We start from the raw sequence: 18010 nt of genomic DNA, 5'->3' as shown, positions 1-18010 counted from the left end.
TGAGTTCGAATCTAGGCAGGAGCAGAGCCATATAAAGGCCTAGGCCTGTTGTTATCATTTTTTGCAAGGTGTTGCTCCTGGCAATACTTGTTTATAAGACGTTTGGTGATTAATTGATAGAGGTTTTTGGGACACGTTAAACGTTCTTTATAATGAGCGCATCCGGGGAGTAAAACGACTGTTACGCGCTGTTACAACTGTAGGCTACAATGATTGCAATACAAAAATATGCGCGTGTTAGTTTAGTTAGTTTTGTGATGTTTTGCACTTTTGCCTCATATGTTTTCAGGTTTAAGGGCTTTTTTGGCAAGATTGACCTTGGTTAGACTCTGCATATGTTATTTCTCCGTATGGAAAATAAAGTCAATTTTCGACACACATCTGTTATTAGTTCAATAACAAGTGTTGCTTGTTAAAACATGTGACTAGTGAAACTCAAATGATTTTAGAAATATTTAGCCAAAGCCAAAAAGTGTTAAGAGAGAAGGAGAGACGCCGGTGCAGCTCAGATGTCTTTTTAATTTTCTTTATTCTTTAGTAAAAGGTGCAGAACATTATTAAACTTTGACTAACGTTTCGATGTTCGTTAGTCAAAAACATCGAAATGTTAGTCAAAGTTTAATAATGTTCTGCACCTTTTACTGAAGAATAAAGAAAATTAAGAAGACATCTGAGCTGCACTCTCTAAAATATCTGTCCTGGCCTGGTTGCAACGGATTGTGGCCAAACGACAGAAGCGCGGAGAACCCTCCTTTGTCTACCAAAAAGTGTTACTTTGTGCCCTGTGCTCCCCCACTGCTTGTGAAAGAAGGGGATGGGGGAGGGGGGCTTAACGTGAAAAAGCTTAATGTCACAAAATGGCAACGAGTCGTTTTAGGCTACAGCCCTTCATAATGGTAGGCTACAGGAAGTGGGGGGTGGGTATGGGATGACCAGAGCCGTCATCTATCGTCTTTCCAGGCACACAGCTCGTTATATAGCCTATCGACTGCCTTAACAGATAGGCTTTGCTCTTGGGTTTGGCCTTACAGCGAACTCAATGCTCTTGTTGCTTGCAGTTTGTTAAATAAAGCGATGCAGATTACATTATTTATTTCTGATTAATTGCGTCTTTTGATGTATTTTGCAACATTTGCTTGTTAGGCTGGGCTACTGTCAATGTCCTGTACAGGTCAATGTTCAACAATTGCTGGTGTAGGCCTAGGCTATTAATCAATTAGGGACTAGCCTATAACATTAGCTGAGTCACATATTTGGCCATATGGTGTTTATCATAGGCTACATCACGAAACCAAATAGTGTAACAAAGGCGAACACTTTAACAGGGGGAATTAATTGGGCATGAATCATTGTGCTGAACGGTATTTGTCATTGAGCAGAAACACACACGACATTCAAACTATTGCTAAGATGTACTGGTCTGTATGTATAGGCTAACATTGGACAAATAAATGACACTGACTCGCCATATCCTGACTCAGGAAAAAAAAACATTTTCTTGCTTTGCCGCAAACTCAGCAATGAAATCATAGGCCAGTTTGCAGGTAGCCTAACGTCTTTTTCATAGAAGGGAGAGCCCAGTCTCTCCTGTGACATGGAGGTGCGCAAATAGTTTTTAATAGCCTGTTCAACTTCGAAAAGCTTCGTTCACCCGATGCCAGTCACTGATCGCAATTTCAAAGTTCGGAAAGCTTCATCTTTTTAAGTTTTAAGTGCAGTGGCCCCTATCTGCCCCCTTTGGAATTATATCTCGAGCCTATTATAAGGTCCAGTGCGTTATGTCCTGGGATTCGGATGTGCTCAAAAAGAAAAGAAAAAAACACTTTTTTTATAGATGGTTATGAGGAGCAATGTGAGAGAGAAATTTGATAATCATTGATCGTTGTTTTGGGACGTTAAGCCCTTTTCCATAGGCGTCAGTGAAGGAGATTGAAGAATGACCATTTTTTTTATACGAAAATATTTCTTAACTACAAAAACTCAGTGTCTAAAAACTCAGTGTCATTCAGACTCAACCCTCTTGTTTTATTATCTTTTTCGTTGTCGTTTCAACGTTGGCAAGCAGGCATGTTGCGGTTGCAATTTAAGTGAAATTTCTACAGTAGGCCTACAACATGCTGTTAGGCTGGGCTACTGTCAATGTACTTGTACAGGTAAATGTTAAACAATTGCTGGTGTACAGTTTATATAATCAATTAGCTAAATCATTTGTCCAGCTGTTTAAACATTTTTTCGTGCTACATTCAAACGCAAAAGGTGCTTTGATATATTTTTCGTTTGAACGTCGGCAAGCAGGCATGCTTTGGTTGCAATGAATGAGGATAATTGCTTTTTTTTTGCATTATTTTGAATATGACTCGCTCCAGTCTCAACAGCACATACTTTTTCCACACGCTAAGTTCTAACACACATAGGCCTATCCCCTCTCGCTTTCTCTCTCTCCATCCCTGCACACGGTGCTTTCTTAAAGGCGCTGCACCATTTTACAACAATTGCATCTACATTTTCATATTAGAATGTTTTGTCAAGTGTAAGCTTAAACTACCGTGATCAATTTAAGTTCCCGTGCCCCCGCTGCGTCATGGAAGTCGCATCAAAAATAGTAGTGGCACCCAAGTGACACCTTGTGGTTGTTTGTGTCAACTGCAGTTTGTGCCATTTCTGCTGAGAAAATGGGGTGCGTGATTCATGAAGGAACCCATCCAAACTTAACGGGGACCCACTGTATGCAAGAGAAAGTATTTTTCTAGGCAGTCCTGAGTGAACTGGCTTGTTAGAATATATTTGTGCCCCTGTCTCAACAGATCTTGCTGGACCACCAGTATCGTTGTTGTGGCCACTGTACGTATGTTTGTTGATATTATTCATGCTTATTAAAAAAAAATTTTTGTTCCACACTGTTCATTTTTATCTTATGCCAGGTACCTTTATTATGAATGTTGTCCTTCCTTTCAGCCCTGATGCATTCTGAAGCCTGATGTATGTGGAGGATTTTTTTTTAATGTATTAATCACTTATAATATTCCTCCCTGTTCCTTCACTTTGTTCTTGTTTTTCCAGTTAGATACACACATCTACACACACACACATCTTGTTGTCTCACTCAGTATTTTTTATTAAACAATATTTGATTCATTCATCCAAGCTTAATGAGTTGTTATTCTTTAATATATTTGATTCTTTGTGCATGGCTTAGTATTAAAATTATCATGGTTGTGTGGTCAACTCCTGCCTCATCAGAAGAACTGGGTGTAAATGCCGAATGGACTGTTCTTTCTCAAAAAGCAAAAAGGTACAACGGAGTCCAATGGGAGTGTCGCCTGTCACTGTTCTCTATCACTCTCTGCAGCTAACCTTACTCTTACTTTGTGCATTAACCCAGAGCCGTAGAGAAAATCTTAATAGCTCTGCACTTACCTATAGACCCAAACATATAAGCATAATGCTTTTGATAATATGTGAATGGCTTAATCTTAAAATTATATTCTTAGTCTTAACATGATCATGTTTCACGTTCTGGTCTGGGGGTGACCACTTATCAGAAGTGAGCTAGCTGCTAGGCGAATTCTGAATGGACCACGGCAGACGCTACCACGAAGGTAAGCTAATGGCTGAATCGGAATTTATAAGCAAAATCACGGTAATCAATAATACAGCCCAGTTGCGATAAAATGAAAATCATGAGACATCTGTCATCACATGAATGATATGGAAAAGAAAACTTAAGTTAGAGCCGTTCTACCCTGTACTTCTGTCCATGCGAACATGAACATAAGCTTTTCCCTCCAAAAATGTAAAACGTATCTAAGTTATATACAGCTTTTTCGTTGTCACCCTGTCTCTCAAAATGCAAAACTGACATTAACAAATATGTAATCATGCAATAACAGCTGAAAAAGTAGTAGGGTGTATGTTTATATATATATTTACCGTTAAATAACGCAATCGCTGCTGTCTGTCCCATAGAAGAACATGACAGCCAGCGTATGTTTTGGAACTATAGCGGTTTACACGAACCACGTGACTGCACTGGCGGTGACATCAAAGAGTGTCGCAACTCTTTCTCTCTATGGCTCCTTAAGTCAGAGCAATATTTTAAATTGTTCTCTGTTATATTTAAGTATTATATTGTTTTGTATTTCTATGTCGCTTTGGACAAAGGCATCCGCCGTTGCCAAATCACATAACCATAATAACCATATAAATTGAATGGCCAAGGCGTGGCGTTTGTGTTTGACGTACGGCCCGGAAAAAAAATACCACAAGGGTCATGTTTGGAGGGTTGGGTCTCACAGGCGAGCTAGCTGGCTAGCTTCCCTGTCAAGCGATTTGTGCTTGTGACTTTTGATTTTACAAGACGCAAGATTACGGGGGGAGGCTGACCTTTATATCGGTTTCCCCCCCGGATCTGGAGACATGGAGTCACCTACAGAGGCAGAACTTTTGGAACGCAGGTAATTGACTCACAAGTCTACTAGATTTTATCTCCGGTTTTGACAGCTAACCTTAGTGGTAGCCACCTATCGCCCAAATCCGTAACAGCTAGTCGGTGAGCTAAGTAATTTAGCAACGCACATCTTGGAGATTTGCATATCTGCCCTTACTAATTGTTACGGTATTTCTGTGGAACTTACCCACTCTGCATGAACATATTGACAACGGCTGAAATCATAATATACGAAACTGAGCAGCTAATGCAAGAACTGTAAGTTAGGTTAACGTCATTGTAGCTAACGTGAACTTACAGTAACGTTCATGTTAGTCGAGTCGTAACGTTTTAGTCGTTTGGTAGACTTTAACTCTACAGACAGGCTTTTATTAGTTGTGTGGCATAGCTAGCCGCTACATGTGGTGATGACACTAGGTAACACAATAGATTAACAGTAATTTAATAAATGCATTCACCGCGGATATGAGGAGGCTAGTTTTCAATAGCGAGCTAACGTTAGTTAACTTCTCCACCGGACGTTTTGGCTTTTTTTTTTAGCCCATGTTGGTTGTTAACATCACACTTTTATCAGGGCACATCTAGAACATGAAATGGTCAAATTTATATTATTTGTAAATTTTCTCCTCTTCAATTTAACCAACTTGCGGGAAATCCGTTACGTCCGTGACGATACCTATATGTAAGCTTAGATATAGGTATTAGTTAGCAGTAGACCGTAGCAAACGTTGACTTGATCTGTTACCAAAGATCCTTGATAGAACTACCTGCTCCGCTTAAACCCTCTCTGGTTGTTACCATTGACTGTAGATCTGGAATGATTCTATGTCTAGTTCTGTGGTTGTTACCTTAACTTTATTTGTCATAACGTAATGTCATTTGGGGTAACGTTAGGTTAGACAGCCTGCTTTCCTCCGTCAGTATCCTTATTATCGACAGAAAAACGTTATGCTGTAAATTTGCCATTGCAAAGCTTCAGTATTGATTGTCAGCCACTAACCATTCGTTGTCTTGTCTTGTCACTTTTAAACAGTGATGCGTTTAGCTTGAAATAGAAATTAAAGCAGTTTCATGGTATTTTCTTGTTGTAGTTATGGGCCAACCAACAGTCTCCTACCAAACTGACAGTCGTTTCATGGGAAACCCTATGTTATTGTCTTAGTTGTATGGGTTGAATAATGTATGCAGTAAAAGCATCGTTTTTCTCCTTTTAGTGTTTCGTCTCCAGTGCAGTGTTTATTTTCACAGTAAGACTTGGCATGTTTGTGGATATTGTCAATACCATTTGTATCAGTAGTCAGCACTCTGGACTAGGAAATGGGTGGTTGTGGGGATGTAGAGTTGCTGAGGGCACATCTGAGGGAAGAAAGTTACAGATGCCTTCAGCAATCTTTTGTATACAGGCCTTGTAGTTCTAACCTTTTAGGCTACATTTAATTGGAGAGCAAGCATGTGATGCTACTTATTCAAGCCCCATTCGGCACATCAAACAGGTCTGCTTAAAGATGATCTGTTTTTAGGTCAACAACACAAGACTGCGTTCTTACCTTACTGGCCGGTCTGTATTTGATCAGCAGGGGCATTTGTTAATGATATGAAATCAACTTTTTCCTACCAAAATGCAATAAATGAGGCTTTTGTGGTTTGCGTAACCTACCCAAACCACTTTGTCTTCAGGCAGGGGAACATGTATGTTTTCTTGTGGTTTTGAATAGTAGGCTGAGATTGTTCTGAAAATAACGCAAAACTCCAGAGCTCAGTGCTGATGCCAGAGAAAAGGAGGAAGTCCTGGATCTGAGCTTGCAGTTTAATTGTCAGACAAGCTACTTTTCAGGATTATCGTCACATGCTTGTTCTCCAATTAAATGTAGCCTAAAAGGTTAGAACTACAAGGCCTGTATACAACATGCCAGATAGGCTACATCTCTGTTTCCCACTATGCGTCTGCTAATCCTCTGAAAGGAAATTTCAATCCAGACAGGTACCAGCTACTGCAGCCTTGGTCTAATCTTGGGTCAGTCTCGGTGTGTGTTCCTCTGGGTCGGTCTCGGTGTGTGTTCCTCTGGGTCAGTCGTGGTCTAATCTTGGATCGGTCTCGGTGTGTGTTCTGTTCCTCATGTTCCATGTGTTGTCCTCTCCCAGGAGGGAGCTTTGGAAGCTGCTGTCCAGCCTGAAGACCACAGTGGAGGGGCTGCTGTCCACAAACAACCCCAACGTGTGGTCGCGCTACGGAGGTCTTCAGCGGCTGCACAAAGACATGAGCAGCATTCTGAGTCATGGGCTGAAGAATGAACAGGTATGCTTAGCCAGAGCAACAGTCCTACGCTGGGACCAATCATATTAATGGCAGGGCCCAAGAGAAGGCACACACAATAGGCTTTCTTGAGTCTCACAGTTTTAAGCCAGAGACTTTCTAATGAGGAGACACAGCACTCAAAAAATCCTCCATAGAAATGCATGGGGTTAGTTTGTAACGCCGTTGTCTACACATATCCCACCCCTTCCCCGGCAAAACGTTGACATGTGAATACATTGAGCCAATCATGTGTTGTGAAGACATCTTCCCAATCATGTGTTTGCCGCTGGAGCAAGATTGGTGTCGTGAAGCCTCGTGTACGTGCATTTCTGCTGAATAGGATGCCCGATGAGTGCCCAAAAAGTGTTGCTATATGGCCGCCGAGTGGAGGGACTTGCCTAAAAGGACTTTGTTTAAGCGAACTTGTGCATTGTGCAAGGATATGTGAATGAAATTCATTATGTTTTCCATGTTATTTGGAAAAAAAAGTATAAGTACAGAAAGTATTCAGTGGGGAGAATAAGTATTTGAACCCATGCTAAAGTTGACTAAAAAGAAAAAATATAAAAACATCTGTTAGAAATTGATCTTAATGCCTTAATTAAAACAAATAGTAAAAATCCAACCTTTAACACTGCAAAAAATGAATTCTAACCAAGTGTTATTGATCTTATATTAAGATTAAAAAATCTATTTGGTATTGTTTTTAGTATGAAAAGACTTGCCTAGCGCCCTCACAAAAGATCATTTTGACTTAATTTAAGAAGACTTTAACTTATTTTAAGGAGTCTTATCAAGACAAATTTGCTCAACGCACTGGCAGACAAATTTGCTTGTTTTCAGGACAAATTTGCTTAACGCACTGGCAGACAAATTTGCTTGTTTTCAAGATGAGATGTCTTAAAATAAGTCAATTTTTTTTTTTTAAATTAAGTCAAATGATTTCACAAGAAAGTGCTAGGTAAGTTTCTTTATACTGAAAACAATACCAGCTAGTTTTTTTATCTTGATATAAGATTAATAACACTTGGTTAGATTTTGTTAGATAAGCAGTTTTTGCAGTGAACCCTCTAGGCGCCGCGGTCGACTTTTGTCAAAGATGCGGTACTGAATAAAACGGCCGATTTAGTCAAATAGGGTGTCATATTTCGTTCGACCTCCACTCCACTAGATGGCAGACATGTCATACGTCATCCCCGAGTCCAAAAAAGGGCATGCTTTAAACAAAACCTTTGAGCTACAGCGCATTGAATCAGTGCGTGCAATACCGGAGCTAGTGTGCGTGTGAGCCACTTTATCAGAGCGATATTGTCAACGTCAGCGAGTATTTGCATTAGATTATCGTCTAATGGCATCAAAAAAGTTTACCTGAAATGAAGTGTTGGGTCTTCTATTCGCGGAACCAGATTCTGAAGGGGAATATCTGCCTTTAGAAAATGACGGTGATTCGTTTAGTGGGGCTTCAGATGCGTCCCTGCCTTGCAATGATGCAGCTGGACAAAGTGAGAGTTTAGCTTACACCAAGCACAAACATTGAATTGTTTGCCCAATGTCAGTGGTGGGAATAATGTTTCACGGGGTCGTAGTGTTCATCGGGAAGTTAGCAGGGTGTTAGTGGTGTGACGAACGAGGTTGGAGGTAGCCTAATGTCCATGTAGCGCTAGCTTCTGTCTTCTGACCTGGGTATGTTAGACGAGGTCAAAGTGCTCATAGAACAGTTAGGGGGGAACGTAGAGGCAGTGTGGGGAGTCGCAATGAGAATGACAGTAGGCCTAGTTCGAGCTGCGCAAATTCTCTCCACTCGACGCGAGCGCGAGGCAGATCTGGCTATGTTGCTCGCAGCAGGAGCAGAGGTGGTGACACGGGGCAGGAGAGCCATTAGGCCATGCATAGTCTATCACAAGATGATGGCAACGCCGGCCCTGTATGGATAGGATATGGATATGGATATGGATAGTCATTATCTCTACAGCAAAAGGCCTTCTACATAAAAAAAAAAAATTGTCAGCCATTTATTAGTAATGATTTACACTGTTGATTTGCTATCTATTTCCCTGACCATTTAGGACATACACTATGTGTTCTTTTTTGTGTGTTCATGTCCTTGTGATGTGTGTGTCTTTGTCAGCTAAGAAAAAAACAACAAAAAAAACATCAACAAAAACAACAAAAAGAAAACAAATACTAACATTGTCTCTTGTCTTGTCTCGTCATCTCACTCCTGATCTGTGCCTTGCCATGGCAAGTGAGCTTTTGAACTAAACAGGTCTTGTCTACTTGTGTTTGTGTGTCATCTGAATAATATATATGTGCCCCATACATGGAATCAGAGTGCCTACTGTATGTAGTAAATGGAAAATCTCTACAGCAAAAGGCCAGCCTACCGCTACATGGTTTGTTTCTGCCATTTATTAGTAATGATTTACACAGTTTGTTTACTACTTAGTATTTACCTGAGCATTCAGTATTGTGCAATATAGCATACAGAAGGTGAGGGACATTTTGGGGGGAAAGAAGTGGTGCATTTTATCATTCAAACATGCGACTTTTCATGAAAATTCTATAATCCAAGATGGCTGCCACCATGTGACGTCATAATATGCAAATTAGATATAAACATTTAATCCCTTCATAAACTTTGGGTCATCCTTAATATTTCTCTAATTTACAGAAAGTCTCTATCTCTTATCACTTTTAAGATATAGCCTTTTGAAATGAAGATGTCAAAATTGAACGTTTCGAAAAAAAACCTCTGGCGCCCAAAGGGTTAAGGACACCAATTTTCTTAGTGAATGAAGAATGTATCGTAAATAAATAAATGTTCTTCCTTAAATTACCGGGGCAATAAGTATTTGACCCCTATGTTAAATTCCCATAGAGGCAGGCAGATTTTTTTATTTTTAAAGGCCACTTATTTCATGGATCCAGGATACTATGCATCCTGATAAAGTTCCCTTGGCCTTTGGAATTAAAATAGCCCCATATCATCACATACCCTTCACCATACCTAGAGATTGGCATGGTGTGTTTTTCAGTTAGCCTATTAGCTGGTTTGATTTGCATTGAACCCAATGAGCATTTTAGTAAACTTTAGCATGGGTTCAAATACTTATTCTCCCCACTGTATCCTTATGATCCCGTGAGGGAAATTTGGTCTCTATCCGCATTTATTCCAATCCGTGAATTGTGAAACACACTCAGCACACAGTGAACACACAGTGAGGTGAAGCACACACTAATCCCGGCGCAGTGAGCTGCCTGCTACAGCGGTGCTCCGGGAGCAGTGAGGGGTTAGGTGCCTTGCTCAAGGGCACTTCAGCCATTCCTACTGGTCGGAGTTCGAACCGGCAACCCTCCGGTTACAAATCTGAAGCGCTAACCAGTAGGCCACGGCTGCCCCGTGCCTACTACTCAAATTCCATTAAACCCAACAGTAGGCTAGACCTTAATTTCACAGCCTAGGTATGTTAGCAACACAGTGCTTGAGAGCATTGATTGTATAGAACAAATAAAAAAGAAACCCTGCATGGAATTTATCTGGGAATACTGAAGGTAGGGGCGAGCTACCTCGCTGGCGTGTTTTAATTAGGTTCCTTGGTTAAAATATAATGTAGGCTACGTAGGTTTTTCACAAAATTGCATCTGCTAATAAACTTAAACATGAACACAAACAAACGTGATTTCCTGTGAAATCCCTGACTGTTAGCCTACTATTATTTGTTGACACCAAACCTGGAGAGGAACTAACGGCAGCTGTTCCTGCAGTTCACTTGCATGTTTTTATTGTTTAAAAAAAAAAAAAAAAAAAATTAGGCTACTGATCATGTGATTCTTGTGGCGGCGCTCAAATTGTAGGTGCGCCACTGCTGAAGTAGGGAAGTGGGGAAAACGCTGCCCAGGCACACAACTAGCGTCCAGTGGGGAAAACGCTGCCCAGACCCTGCCCAGGCACACAACTAGCGTCCAGTGGGGAAAACGCTGCCCAGACCCTGCCCAGACACACAACTAGCGTCCAGTGGGGAAAACGCTGCCCAGACCCTGCCCAGACACACAACTAGCGTCCAGTGGGGAAAACGCTGCCCAGACCCTGCCCAGACACACAACTAGCGTCCAGTGGGGAAAACGCTGCCCAGACCCTGCCCAGGCACACAACTAGCGTCCAGTGGGGAAAACGCTGCCCAGACCCTGCCCAGACACACAACTAGCGTCCAGTGGGGAAAACGCTGCCCAGACACACAACTAGCGTCCAGATGAGAGAGGGTTTCTGATTGGAGAGGGTAGTAATGCTCTAATTAATGTCCATTTGGCTGTTTCTGGTTGTTGTCTGATCTATGCTATTGTGTGTTTCAGGTGTATAACAAGCAGAAGGACTACTGGCGTTTTGTGTGGTGTGTTCGGTACATCAGCCCCCACCTGGCCTCACATGTGGAACAGGTACGGTACAACTCGCTCTCACTAACTCACTCTCCTAACCACTATCATCCAGCTCTCACTAACTCACTCTCCTAACCACTATCAGCCAGCTCTCACTAACTCACTCTCCTAACCAGTATCAGCCAGCTCTCACTGACTCACTCTTTTCACCACTATCAGCCAGCTCTCACTACTTAAACACTATCAGCCAGCTCTCACTAACTCACTCTTTTCACCACTATCAGCCAGCTCTCACTACTTAAACACTATCAGCCAGCTCTCACTAACTCACTCTTTTAACCACTATCAGCCAGCTCTCACTAACTCACTTTCTTAAAGGGGAACTATGCAGTTTTTTTTTTTTTAGCTTCATTTACCTTAACTGAACAGCTTCAGAGTCAGTGAAATGGTTATATGACTTTTTTGGGTTGAATGGTGGCCGTTTCGCTTCCCCCTAGCGCCTGTGAGCTGAAAAATCACCCGTGCAACTTTGGGACGGCAGGCCAACGTCTCGCAGCCGAGTCAGACAGTTAACTTTTAATTTTTTGAACTTTATTGCCTTTGGCTGTCTCTGACCTCCTGCACAGCTTGACCTCCACCAGCCCTTACAGGCTTACACTGTCTGTCCATGAACTCTATGAAACACCTGACGGTCCACAGAATAGTAGTATTACTGAAAAGAAACGCATCATCAATGATCATACTAGTACTCTCTTTAAACAGGCACTTTTATCTTCATCCATTCAGTCATCTCTCTGCTCTCCTGAACAGTCGACTGGGTCTGCAGATGCCCTGTTTGATTCTTTCAACTTAAGGATGACAAACCTTATGAATCACATTGCTCCAATAAAACACTTGAGAATAAAAACAGAGCACCATGATTATCTAATCCCTCCATCAAACTCCTTAAAAGGGATTGTAGAAAGTCTGAAAGGAAGTGGCGAAAATCAAATCTCCAGATAGACACTTTTAGAGGGAAGCTCCGTATATAATGATGCAATCTGCAGGGCTAGGCAGTTCTTCTCAAATATTATCAATCATAACCTTAACAACTCTCTGGTGCTATTTTCTACTGTTGAAAAGCTAACATCTCCTCCATGTCAACTCCCCCTCGATCTGCATTCAGCAAAAACATGTAATGACTTTGTCTCTTTCTTCACAGAAAAAAATTAACACAGACTCACAAACAGCATCAGTGCTAGTCTTACTGGACCTAAGCGCAGCATTTGACACAGTGGACCATGCCATTCTTCTCCATAGACTGGAACACTGGGTTGGGCTATCAGGCACAGTTTTAAACTGGCTTAAATCCTACCTTGAAGATAGGAGTTTCACTGTAACCATTGGTAGCTGGTCCTCTTCACCCACTCCACTAACATGTGGTGTCCCCCAGGGGTCCATCCTGGGCCCCTTTACTTTTTAATCTGTACATGCTTCCACTTGGACAGATTATTCAAAAGTACCAGATTTCTTACCATAGTTATGCAGACGACACACAAATCTATTTATCTCTGTCACGCAATGACTCAAGCCTACTGCAAGCTCTATTACAATGTCTTGCAGATATCAACATATGGATGTGTCAGGATTTTCTCCAGCTAAACAAGGAGAAAACTGAAGTGATAGTATTTGGTAGCAAAAAGTATAGGCTTGAACTAACATCACTTTCTAATAAGGGATTCTAGGTTAAGGCCACTGTAAAAAACCTTGGTGTCCAAATTGACAGTGATCTCACATTTAACAACCATATCAAGTCAGTCTCTAAATCGGCCTTTTATCACTCAAAATGAAGAAGTCTCATGACAAAATCAGATCTGGAGAAACTCATTCATGCCTTTGTATCTAGCAAGCTTGACTACTGTAATGGTCTCCTTACTGGCCTACCAAAGAAAAACATCAGGCAGCTCCAGCTGATCCAGAATGCAGCTGCAAGGGTCCTTATGAAAGCCAGGAGGTCAGACCACATCACACCCCTACTCAGAACTTTACACTGGCTCCCAGTCAGTCAAAGAATAGATTTTAAAGTACTGCTCCTTGTTTTTAAATCACTAAATGGCAGGGGGCCCACTTATCTTGTAGACCTCCTCCAATATCACACCCCCTCTAGACCCCTTAGATCCCAAGACAAACTGCTTTTATCAAAGCCAACTGTCAGAACCAAAAGCAGTGAAGCCACCTTTAGTTTTTGTGCTACTCAGCTAGGGATGTAACGGTATGAAAATGTTGGTCACTATAACCGTGAGGTTAAATTATCACGGTTTTCGGTATTATCACGGTATTTCTAAAAGTGTGTTCAATATGTTCAGAAAGCACTGATAGGCCTACACAAGCTGAAATAGTTTCAAAAAATGTCCCGTTCACTTTTTTCTTCCATGTTTGGCTATGTGCTTATAGCTTAAATTACCCTAACCATAACTTGGAGTTTGCTATTTCTGTTATTTGGATGCAATGAGTGAGACTGAAGTAAGCGTTCAAAATAAAACTTTAGGCTACTGTATTCTCCTGATAACGTGAGTGGAATGGATTTAATGTGGACACAAACATAAAAAGAGTGGCTACATGATACAGTGCACATTTTGTGGTGAAAAAGTTCCGCCTTTGAAAATCAGGTGTAGCCTAATCCGAATCGTAGTTAAAACCATCAATTAGACAACAGAATCAGTAGGGTACCAGTTTTGTTCCATTGTACCAGGCCTACTGTATGTCAAAAGCAGGCTCGGATGAAGCTGGGAAGGATTAAACACACGGTTTCCACACCGCGGTAATCAACAGTGATAATCATGATGTTTGAAATGAAAACGGTAATTATTATCGCCAACATTTTTATCGCGGTTTACCATTATACCGGTAATCGTTACATCCCTATACTCAGCTGTGGAACCAGCTTCCCATCTCAATTAGAACTGCACCCTTAATTGATACCTTTAAAACCAGTATCAAGACCCATCTATTTTCTGTTGCCTTTTCTTAGGTCATCTTTTTTGCTTCATCTGCCTCATCTGTTTTTCTCTATTCTACATTGTTACCTAACACTCCTTCAAACTCTCCATTATGTAATACATTTTGTTTTTTATTTATTTTATCTTATCTTCATTTTATTGTGTAAAAGCACTTTGGGTTGCCATTGGTATGAAATGTGCTATATAAATAAAATTGCCTTGCCTTATGGCAGAGCCAGTGAAAAGAAGCCGAAAGTGAGTAAACCGTTGTCGGAGGAACATGGAATGAGGTAACGGCAGACTGACAGATTGAGGAGTGGCGTAAATCATACACTCTGAAGCTGTAGGAGGAGCTCTGCTGAGAAACCTGCGAGCAAAAAGCAAGAAAACCGCAAAGAAATTGCCAAAACTGCATAGTTTCTCTTTAACCACTATCAGCCAGCTCTCACTAACTTACTCTTTTAACCACTCTCCCAGTCAGTCATTATATAAAGGGCTGAAGGAAGACTGTAGTAATTTTAATTGGGGACAATGTCCATTTTAAAGTAAGCAACTGTGAAATATGCTCCAGCTTAACTCTATTCGCTGTTTTTGCAGTTCAGCCAGCTGGAGCCAGTGCTGAGCAGTGGCGTGCAGGCCCAGGGTGAGAGCTACAAGGCAGAGCGCTGGCTCCTACACAGCCTGCAGGGCCACCTGCTCTCTGCCCAACTCAAGCCCCTGCTCAAACACCACAACAACACCCGCAAATATTACAACGGTAAAACACATTGCAATACCTCTCTCTCATTCATGTGTCTGTCAAGAAGACTCTCTCTGTCGTTTGTTTGTAAAGATATCTCTCTCATGATGGCCCTGTTAGTAGTTTGCGCTTATCAAAGCCAGCAGAGTTATTTCTGTGGTTTATATCAAGTCATAGGATACAGGCAGAAAGTCAGTAAATGCAGGTTGGGGCACTCTTGTGCTGTAAACAAACTTGCCATGGGTCAGACTTGTATCTGTTGTCCCCTCTAAGCATACTAGGTTGTTAGCGAGTTGTTATCGTTTCTTGATCCAGATGAGGCGTTTGTGCTGAGCGAACCCCACGTCTCTGCAATGTTCCAGTGCTTGGAGGCCGTGGAGCAGAATGACCCGCGACTACTGGCTCTCATCGACACCGTCAGAGTATGTGCTCTGCTCTCACTCGCCCTGTCACTCACCTTGTTACTTGCCTTCTCACTCACCCTCTCACTGTCACTCACCCTCTCACTCACCCGTTCACTCACCCTCTCACTCACCCTGCCTCTCACTCACCCTCTCACTGTCACTCACCCTCTCACTGTCACTCGCCCTGTCACTCACTCTCTCACTCGCCCTCTCAGGTATGAGCTACACCAGGCGCGCAACTGAAGCATTACATTCGCGATGCGTAAAATCCATTTTAGATGAATGGTCTATTTTTTTCTCCCACTGTCACGTCTGGTGTAGCTACTTCCATTGATTATAATGGAAGATAATTGTTGCAGCAGACACAACGCGAACGGAACGCTTCAGTTACGCGCCTGGTGTAGCTCAGCCCTTACTCTCACTCACCCCGTCACTCACCCCGTCACTCGTCCTGTCCTGCTGCATGACGGTACCAATTCATTTCTAGACCTAGTGAATGACCTAGTAAATGTCTATCTCTGTGTCTTGTCTATCACTAATAACTCCCCTCCTTGTGTGCTGTGTCTTGTCTATCACTAATAAATCCCCTCCTCGTGTGCTGTGTGCTGTCTATCACTAATAACTCCTTGTGTGCGGCAGCTCTCCCATCTGAAGGAACCCTCCTCGCTGGGCCTACTGAAGAGCCAGAGCTTGTGTCTGCTTCCGGGGGCCATGGGAGCCTGGAGGACGCCAGAGGCCCAGAACGGGCTGTCGCGCCGCATGACCACGTCCCAGTGCTCCCTGAGGGAGGCGTCGGTCGTCACGCCCCTGGGTCTGGCCGAGAGCATCTCAGGTTAGCCGCTGCTCTGCTACACTGACATTACCTACGCTAGCATGTACATAGGAGGATCAGCACTGACATTACCTACGCTCGCATGTACATGCTACACTGACATTACCTATACTAGCATGCACATGCTACACTGACATTACCTACGCTAGCATGCACATGCTACACTGACATTACGTACGCTAGTGTGGGTACCTGATCTGCATGGGTTACCAGATCTGCATGATGCGTCACAAAATACATTCTGATTGGTCTATTAGCCGTTGCACTTCGAGAATTTAATTGGTCAGAATGTTGTTTGCTGTTCGATAATTCACCTGAGTTTATTGTTTTCTGTTGAAGGACCCAACGTGCAGGAAGGAGCGCAGTGTCTTTGAAATATTGAACTAGCCAGCAAGCCGCTAAACATCGATAGGCCTACTGTGTCCTACCTACCGTTTTTTTTATATAAACATATAAATCATTTGTTGCAGTATTAAATTGCAAACTTCTAGCCTGTCAATCCTTGAAAATACAAAACTAGCCAGCTAGCCACCAAACATCGATGTACTGTCTAAGGAACGTCACCTATTATCAACCGTCCCATATCTCCAACCTCTTACGTGTATGTGTCACTTAATATTCATTTCTATACAAACCAAGACGGCGGATTCCTAAAGAAACGCAAGCACCCACACCATAAGTGTATCTAAATTAGCTATGTACAAAACAATACATTTTACCGTGACTCGAAGAGCTGTAAACAGTGTTGTAAATTTAAGGCTGCGTGTACGAAACCTCTTGGAGCTCCAGTGTAAATTTGATTTGCGTTGCCTTGATGTGCCGTGAGAAAGGTTAGAAAATAGGCACCCACCAGCCCAGCACTAAACTCCAAGCGTGGTAAACAAAACCAGGATACCGTTTTTGTAATTTAAACAAAGGAAACATTTGTTGCAGTATTACATTGCAAACGTCCTGTCAATCCTTGCAATACAGAACTACAGCTAGCCACCAAACATCGATGCACTGTGTTACCTACCGTTTTTTTAATTTGAACAAAGAAAACATTTGTTGCAGTATACTAAATTGCCAACTTTTAGCCTGTCAAACTATATATGGCTGTGCTATTTCTTATCCTGGACTGCCACCCACTCGATAGAAAAGGGCAACAGCCTAGTAATTATGTGAATAAAAACCTACATGTTTGAATGACCAAAAACGGACTAATAGGTATACCACACAATTGCATGTCATTGACATTGAGTGGAAACTTTAGTCATTTGCATTTATCATGCTAAAAATCTGACATCAAAGGGAAAATTGTAAGTCTATAATGTTGGTTTGGCTCTTCATTGATTCACTCATCTTCCGAAAGTTTTTAAAATATGTTCCTAGCAGAAATTGATGCATACAATTAATTTAGATTAATTAATCACAGAGTATGTAATTAAATACATTTTTTTTTTCATCGCTTGACAGCCCTAGAAGAAACATATGACCTGACAACATTCGCCAGTGAATCGGTATTGGCACAACCTACTGACATGTCTTGAGGTTAAAACGAGACCCTCGATATATCAGACATTAAAATTTCTCTAATATGATTTACATGCAAACTACTGGAAACATTGACGTTGTTAACCCTCGACAAAACCCAATCAGACTAAAGAAATTGACGAGCTATACATGTATGAATAAAATGAGCAGCAAATGCAATTAATTTCTGTGAATCTTAAGTTTAAACACGCCATACTTACTTTAAAGCCACTCTTGTAAACTATCATTTCTAGGCTACCTTTGTTTGCTTCCAATTACATATACTAAAAGGCATCATATCTAAGATCAGCTGATTACACACATAAACTGTAAAATGTAGCTTGTCCATACATTTGGAAATCCATTACCACCAATGTCAAACAAATCACATGTTTATTAGTGTGTAAAGTGTTTCACAATGTGTGTTG

General features: G+C 41.7%; 1 protein-coding gene and 2 long non-coding RNA genes across 8 annotated transcripts in view; 2 read left to right on the top strand and 1 right to left on the bottom strand.

Moving 5' to 3' along the window:
• Positions 1 to 2892, top strand: part of LOC121724871 — a 14751-nt gene extending 11859 nt beyond the window's left edge. The window contains exon 3 of the long non-coding RNA XR_006035317.1: positions 2751 to 2892. This is a non-coding gene — a long non-coding RNA (uncharacterized LOC121724871). The remainder of the gene's footprint in view (positions 1 to 2750) is intronic.
• LOC121724873 overlaps positions 1 to 18010 on the bottom strand; it is a 23972-nt gene extending 5962 nt beyond the window's left edge. The window contains exons 1-2 of the long non-coding RNA XR_006035319.1: positions 18000 to 18010; positions 12573 to 12580 (exon numbers count right to left, since the gene is read on the bottom strand). This is a non-coding gene — a long non-coding RNA (uncharacterized LOC121724873). The remainder of the gene's footprint in view (positions 1 to 12572; positions 12581 to 17999) is intronic.
• rubcn (rubicon autophagy regulator) overlaps positions 4119 to 18010 on the top strand; it is a 63223-nt gene continuing 49331 nt past the window's right edge. For 2 of the 6 annotated variants that reach the window (XR_006035316.1, XM_042111750.1), the window contains exons 1-6: positions 4551 to 4705; positions 6590 to 6743; positions 11094 to 11177; positions 14693 to 14852; positions 15150 to 15256; positions 15878 to 16070. Coding sequence is in view for 5 of the 6 variants with exons in the window: in XM_042111750.1 (XP_041967684.1) it covers positions 4644 to 4705; positions 6590 to 6743; positions 11094 to 11177; positions 14693 to 14852; positions 15150 to 15256; positions 15878 to 16070 (760 nt within the window). In the remaining variant the exon portion in view is untranslated. Of the gene's footprint in view, positions 4455 to 4550; positions 4706 to 6589; positions 6744 to 11093; positions 11178 to 14692; positions 14853 to 15149; positions 15257 to 15877; positions 16071 to 18010 lie in introns of those variants that run through there. The other 4 variants (XM_042111752.1, XM_042111751.1, XM_042111753.1 and 1 more) reach the window with 4 other exon arrangements.

The sequence above is a fragment of the Alosa sapidissima genome, chromosome 12 (genome assembly GCF_018492685.1).
Source record: "Alosa sapidissima isolate fAloSap1 chromosome 12, fAloSap1.pri, whole genome shotgun sequence".
Classification (NCBI taxonomy): domain Eukaryota; kingdom Metazoa; phylum Chordata; class Actinopteri; order Clupeiformes; family Clupeidae; genus Alosa; species Alosa sapidissima.
The sequence above is the reverse complement of the archived record's forward strand: the minus strand, read 5'-3'. Positions and strand labels throughout refer to the sequence as shown.